General features: G+C 40.0%; 1 protein-coding gene across 1 annotated transcript in view; it reads right to left on the reverse strand.

The window, feature by feature from the left end:
- Positions 1–4963, reverse strand: part of LOC120562509 (complement C3-like) — a 45991-nt gene extending 41028 nt beyond the window's left edge. The window contains exons 1-8 of the mRNA XM_039806216.1: positions 4791–4963; positions 3743–3938; positions 3443–3605; positions 3174–3262; positions 2434–2522; positions 1837–1919; positions 1663–1750; positions 1435–1537 (exon numbers count right to left, since the gene is read on the reverse strand). Of these exons, the coding sequence (XP_039662150.1) occupies positions 1435–1537; positions 1663–1750; positions 1837–1919; positions 2434–2522; positions 3174–3262; positions 3443–3605; positions 3743–3938; positions 4791–4948 (969 nt within the window). The 5' untranslated portion in view covers positions 4949–4963. The remainder of the gene's footprint in view (positions 1–1434; positions 1538–1662; positions 1751–1836; positions 1920–2433; positions 2523–3173; positions 3263–3442; positions 3606–3742; positions 3939–4790) is intronic.
- Between the last annotated feature and the right edge of the window lie 2207 nt (positions 4964–7170).

Below are 7170 nucleotides of genomic sequence, written 5' to 3' on the forward strand. Positions count from 1 at the left end.
ATCTGGTTAAGACGGCAGGCAAAATTATGGGAACACCTGCATCCCTCAACCCGCAGTAGCTTTTTAATCATGCAACCAACAATCAGGCAGGCTAAATCATCCTATCTGATAACTCTCATGTGTTGTTTTCGGAGTTTGAGCTATTGAACTCAGGAAAGAGGTACAGGGTTCCTCTCTGTAAATATAACTGGTATAAGCACTCATTTGTTCCTCTCGCAGTTAAGCTCATAAATGAGCAGCGATGAACGTATGACCATGGATTCTAGTAATGTAAATTTGTGACTGAATGTATGTACGGATAGGAATGAAGGAATTACTGCATTTTTACAATGGATTGTAAGGATATTTATATTTCTAAATGGATAAATTTATATTTTTCTTTTTATTAACAGCCTTTTTAGAAAATGGTAAATTGTAATTTGCACAGCTACGTGAGTAGCCTACATGTTCAATGTCTTACTGTCTTAACCCTGTGTTTGTTGTGTGTCTCAGTTACTCTTGTCGCAAGGACACCGCTCCTTGCGACTCTGCATTTGAGTGGCACACAGACACTGCAACAATGAAAAAGGTAACTCCCTGCTCAGTCTAATGATACCGCACACAAGACTCTACCCTAAAGGAATAGATTTATTTATTTGATTAGGACAACACACATTAATCAACATTTCTGTAAATGCACCAGTGTTAGCCAGTTCAGGTTCAGTTTCAACTGTAGTCCTAGTTGCATGCATGTCTTTATGGTGGGACGAAACCAGAGCACCTGGAGGAAACCCACACAAGCATGGGGAGAACATGCAAACTCCACACAGAAAGGTCTGGGACGGCCTGGGTTCAAACCCAGAACCTTCTTGCTGTGAGGCAGAAGTGCTAACCACTGAGCCACCATGCTGCCTTCAAATGTTATGAAAGGGGCGTGGCCTGAGTAAGAAGGCATGGTTAAAGTATAGGGGGCAGCTCAGTATCACATGTAGACCACACATTATAAGTTTCATGTAAATTGAATGATGTTTGTCATATAAGGCGCATTTCCTGTTGCCAGCGGGGGGGCGTTATGACCAAAAGTCAATTTTTCATCTAGTCCCTTTTAATTCAAAATGGCGGACTTCCTGTTGGGTTTAGGGTATGGCTCCGATTAAGTTTTTTGTACGTCTTGACATGTTACATATGTGTACCAAGTGTCGTTAGTCTACGTTAAATGTACTACAGGGGCTCAATGTTTTTAATTTTGTAGGGGGTTCTAGTGAGCCATTTTTGTGCGCCTACTACCGAAACCCTTAAAATACGTAAATTTCCACCAGAATTGATGCAACCACCAAATTTGGTGATTTTTTGAATATGTTAAGCTCCTCAAAAAGGCGATTCATTTGCCGGACGAAGGAAAAATAATAATAATTCCTTGAAAAGGAATGTTGGCAAACATGAGTATGTGATCACCTGCACTCTCTGAAGAGAAGCTGGAAAGCTCTTCTTCTGACCATCTTCCATAACCCCAAACACCACGTAGGCCGTCCCATCCACCTCTTGACCAAACAGATACCTAAATCCACAAGAGAAAGACATGTTTGAAGGCCCCAATTAAAAATGGGAACAACAAAAACACATGACCTATTGACTAAAAGAGCAACACAACTTCAGAATAACACCTGATAAACCTTCACGTACTTGGCTTTGATGTCGACGGTGAACTCTGGACTGTCCACGTAGAAGAAGGAACTTACAGGTATCAGTTTAACTTCAAAACTGGGCAGCACTGAACAATTGGAAACATGTTACTGTGTGTTCAGTCATGTAAAAAAAATACAAGTTTTACATAAAGGTGCAGGTCATGGGGCTCACCATATTCTTTGACCTCGAACTCTGCAGAATAGCTCTCCTGTGGGTTGCTGGGGAACTTCGCCACCACTTTCCACAGTCCGGGACTACACACACACACACACACACACACGCACACACACACACACACACACACAGACACACACTTATTCTTTTAATATCAATATTATACAAAATAAAAGAAATTGATTGAATTAATGATTAATTAAGAGAATACACATATGAGCAGCTGCAAAGAAGTTTCTGTTGATAGTAACTACAGAAACAAAATATTAATTTTTGAATTGAATTAAAGGCACACTATGTAGTTTCCGATTGTTGTCAAACAGCGACCCCTAGAGTTGATGTGGAGTACTTCTCTGCATTCACGGCCTGATCCCCTCCCCCCCCCCTTCTCTCAAACCTGTATTGCTGGTTTAGCCAGCGGCGTCCCCCCCTGCTTTGCTATCTGGATGATTCGCCCTACTACGAGTACCATCTAAATAACTTCGAAGCTGTTATATTAAGGTACAAATCTTACATAGTGTTCCTTTAACCTGTTATCCATGGTAAAATGTAAATTAACCAAAAAATTTAATTTGAACAAGAGAACATACTAACCTGACAATTTCAGCGAGTTGGTAAACTCCAGAGTGGATCCCTGATATCAAAGAGACTGTATCCAATGGTAAAATTATGTCCTCAGGGGTCTAAAAATAAACAATATTGAACAACCATAAAGAGAGAGCAATGCCAGTTTACAAATTGATTTAGTAAATACATGCTATATTTAAAGGTGCCCTTCCACATGTATTTAATTACTTTGTGGTAATGTATGAAGTTATACCACGGACTCTGTAACCTTGGTTACCTTGTTTCAAGCCATTCTAGCGTGGTATAGAAAGCCTGCAGGAAGACTCCACTCGATTTCTGCCAGTTCTCATTATATGTAATTCAACGAGCTAAGCTGCTTGACTCTGATTGGCTAACAGCTAGCCAATGAGAGCCTGGCTATCAGCATCCTTTTCCCAGCGCAACTGGCCGAGCTCATGAATAGTAATGAGCTCAGGCAACACCACGTCAGACTGACCAGCTGTTGTGATTGGCCTGAATGTGTTCAATGTGCAACTCGGCCACTAGATTTACTTTTTACAGTAAGTAAAGTAAAGTAGCAGGATAGGTTTTACTAAAAACATAATAAAGACATGAGGTTAACTGTGTTTTTGTTATTTGGTCATTAGTATGAACATTATCTGCTGTTAAGCATTTGTAATATCACCTCATTAAGAGCTTCCATGCTCTCAGTTACAGCTGACTATATAACATTACAATCTGAGCTTATCAAAGACAAAATACAATACCACAATCTCGATGGCAATAGTAGCATCAGTTTGAGCATCCCTCTCTACGGGCTCCATACGGGGCGTCAATGCAAACATCCTGTAATGAACTGACAGAGAAAGAAAGAGGTTGATTTTGCTGCTGAAGTTTGGAGGAAGGTGTCTCAAATTAGTGTCAAAAATGTCAAAAGGAGGATTCATTTTACTGTAATTTACAATAAAATCATTTATTTATTGAAAAACACAGAAGTGTGTTTCTTAACAGTTATGCAGCTCAGTATTGAACTGACCTTTGCTGTTGGGGGTGTAGAGGGTCTTGTCAGTCTGGATGAAGATGAACCCGGACTGGAAGGACACTAAGACGACATTCTCCAGCAGGTGGTCTGGGAACTGAGCTTGCAGGTACACATACTGCTTTATGGTAGGATCCTTACTGAAGCTGTCAGCAGGGATCTGAAACCAGTATGATGAGCAGTATGAGCATCAGGATGTACATTTCTGGATTCATTTCTAGATTATTTCTGGTTGTGTTAGTAATTGAAGTCAAGTTACAGTAACATGCATATACAGCATGACAGTATTTCATTTACCGTTATTTGTCCGAGCTCCTGGAAGTTTCTTGCACTGGTAAGGATCACAGATGTGGATATCAGCGTTGTGCTTTTGGTTGGATGGTTCATCACCCTGATGTCGACCTGGATGTTATCTCCGGTGCAGTCCTGACACTCCACAAAGATGTTTTCAGCTGTTCCTACCCGCAACAAGTTAGGGGCAGACATCACCTTCCTGCAGAACAGCGGTGAGAGAGAGAAAGATATTGATGTGAATATACTGCAGTCAATGTGCAGAAGTGACCTCATGCTGTTTATGATTTAATGACAAACATTACCAACCTTTCTTTGTGTCCGACCCCTTAAAAATAAATTAAGAAGTGCTTGCATGGTAAACCCTTAACACAGATATTGGCTTTACTATGTGAGACTTTTACTGTGGTAAATTATAGGAATATTTTAGTATTTCACAAGAACAAAAAGAAAATTTTTTAGAAAAGTCTAAACATTTGAAAATAATAACATAAATGTTCCCCCTTCCCTTACTTATGCCTCTTGGCCCCTCAGGTTTATGTTGAGAGCCACTGTCTTAGAGTCTGGGAGTTAAAGTTTCAATTCAACCAAATTACCGAAGAAAACAAACCTATTTGCTTAGATTACGATCATAAGCTCCAGCATGGACTTCACACACAATGAGTGATCTATTGGTTACCTGGATGAATATCCAGTACTGGATCAACAAATCATTTCATCATGCCTCTAGACTTTTGCTCTGAACAAGAATGAGGCCAACTCATTGGCATAATTTCAAAGACAACATTACCTTGACTTGTGTTACATAAACTGCAAACTGGACTCAACTTGTTATTATGTAAGACACAAGTTAAACTAATATTTCCATCCATACACTTTTTTAATTGAATATACATGCAGAACACCCTAGATATTTGTGTTGCTCCTATTGCAGTTTAACCAATAATAATTTCCTCAGGAAGATGAACAAACAAACAAACTATATATTTTAGCTCTGTGTGAATTATCTAAAGCACATGGGGGAAGAGTGTAAAGGTAATGCAGGTCTACTTACAATGGAGCTCCATCTGCCAGAGAAGTCAGAGAGACAAAGGCCAGAGAGGCCAGCAGCCACAGCAGAGTCCTACTCATCCTTCGGCCTGATCCTGATCCACTGTAGACTGTCGCTCTGCAGTACAATCCTTTTATCCACCATACCGCCCCGCCCCCCATCTCCTCCACTTCACCTCACTACTGTCCTGCCTGCCCTCCTCCCAAAGTATATCTGTACACGTGTAACACAAACACACACCCACACATGATTTCCCAGCAGCAGTTAGAAACTGTTGAAACTAATCGCCGCCCCTCTAAGGTCAGTGTATGTTTTGGTCATTTGATTTTCATTTCATTAACAGGTATTAAAAAACAAAAAAAACTAATGGTTATTTGATTTTCGTTTTAAAATACAAAATTTAAAATTGAAATACAAGGCATTTTTCCTTTTCATGGTCCAAAGGGGATGGGAGAAATTTAAAATATGCTTTGATTTTCATTTTCTATTTCATATAACAAAATAAAATCACTCGGAAATAGAAATTAAAAGCCCTGTTTTTTAATGGGGTGATAGACTGGATGTATGTCATTTCCTTACGGCTAACAGAACCAGCCTAGTTACCATACAATGTTCCTTTCAGCCCAGGCTAAAATTATTGAAACCGGTATTTGATGTTTTGCTTTTTATAATGTCACATTTATTTAAATACATAGCCCTTTTCCTCTCTGTTCGTTTCAGGACAACTTCAAGAGAGTTGGAACCATGAGGAAACAGAATTTCTCGTTTCACGGGTTTGAAAAATTGCTGTGATTTTCATTTTCTATTTCATATAACAAAAATAAAATCAGTCGAGATAGATATGAAAAAGTCTTGTTTTTTCATATTCAGAGACCGGATGTTGTCATTTCCACGGCAACAGAACCAGCCTAGCCTACCAGTGTTGCTTTCAGCCCAGGCTAAAATTACTTTGGAAACCTGTACTCGGTTCGCTCCCCGGTGCTGACTGACTCTGGTCCGTCTGCAGAGCTGCGTTACCCACTCTAGCTGAGCTGGGAATCTGCCGCGCTCGTGATATATTCATATTTTATTTTCTTTGCAGAGAGTGATATGCTATGATGCACTGATGCCAGGCTGGCTTGCTAGCTGCTTTTAGTCGAAGTCTGTGAGATAACAAAACTTCCTTTGAATATAATGTGCATATAATAGACTGAATAAATAAAAGTCCCCGGAAATAAATAAAAGTAAAACATATGTATTTAGGCTATTGAACTATAATGACTAATGCCTATGTTCATATGTATTGCCTCATTTATGTATTTCATGATCTATTTCATATATGTATAGATATAGATTATGTATGTTTATGTAAAGGGGGGCAAAAAACGGATAATCAGTCAAACAAAAGTTTAACGTGGTTTAATGTACCTAAACAATGATCAATCAGTTATCAGTCGGTTATCAGTCAGATAACGTCCATAATAATTGGACTTTGGGTTAGATTTTTTTTTACAGTTTTCAGTGGTTATGAGGATCAATATGAGAGAGAAATTTGGTAATCATTGATCATTATTAAGGTACATTAATTAAACCACGTTAAGCTTTTTTCACGTTAAGCGTTAGAATGTCCCGGCTGCAGTTGAGGGAAACTGTAGTCTATAACTTTCTGAGCAATTGATCATCCGTTTTTTGCCCTCCTTTACATAAATAGGTCACAGGGCTGGTGGCTAGCTGCTAGCTAGCTGCAGCAGCAGCGAACATTATAATATTAGACCCAGCACCGGAGGTCTGATCCCCATGATCAGATCCCGAACCCTGGTGACTCTCTGCCAGATCAGCAAGCTTAACGGCAGCAACAGAAAGTTTGCTGGTATTGTTAACGGTGGCATAACGGTAATGTTACAGCCGTGAACTGAAAGTCTATTTGCTCCGCTGGTTCGACTCTCTTCGGGCGAAGTTGTCTCCAGCGGGAAGAGACAGAGAGGCAGAGGGAGGCAGGGAGAGAGGGTAATAAACAAATGTGACATTATGAAATAAAAGTCCCCCCAAGCATAATCAAGAGTATAGCTAGGTTTCCAAAGTAATTTTGGCCTGGGCTGAAAGCAACACTGGTAGGCTAGGCTGGCGCTGTTGCAGCCCAGTCTTATGCCAGGTCGTTATATAGTCACGTTATTGTAATCTATTAAGTCGTGGACAGGTTACGTAAATGCTGTTTTTTTCGTGTGGCGATTACAAAATTGAAAGCAATGCATTTTAATGGGAAGCATATTTCATGATCCCAGAACACTGACGGTAGCGAGTAGTTGATAAGGCGAAAGTCCGCGTAGGGAGGTTGGTCGGGGTGGTGGATGGGTCAGAAAACACAGGACTTTGGGTCAGAAAACACAGGACTTTCACCCTGGAG

Source organism: Perca fluviatilis, chromosome 7, assembly GCF_010015445.1.
Source record: "Perca fluviatilis chromosome 7, GENO_Pfluv_1.0, whole genome shotgun sequence".
NCBI classification, from domain to species: domain Eukaryota; kingdom Metazoa; phylum Chordata; class Actinopteri; order Perciformes; family Percidae; genus Perca; species Perca fluviatilis.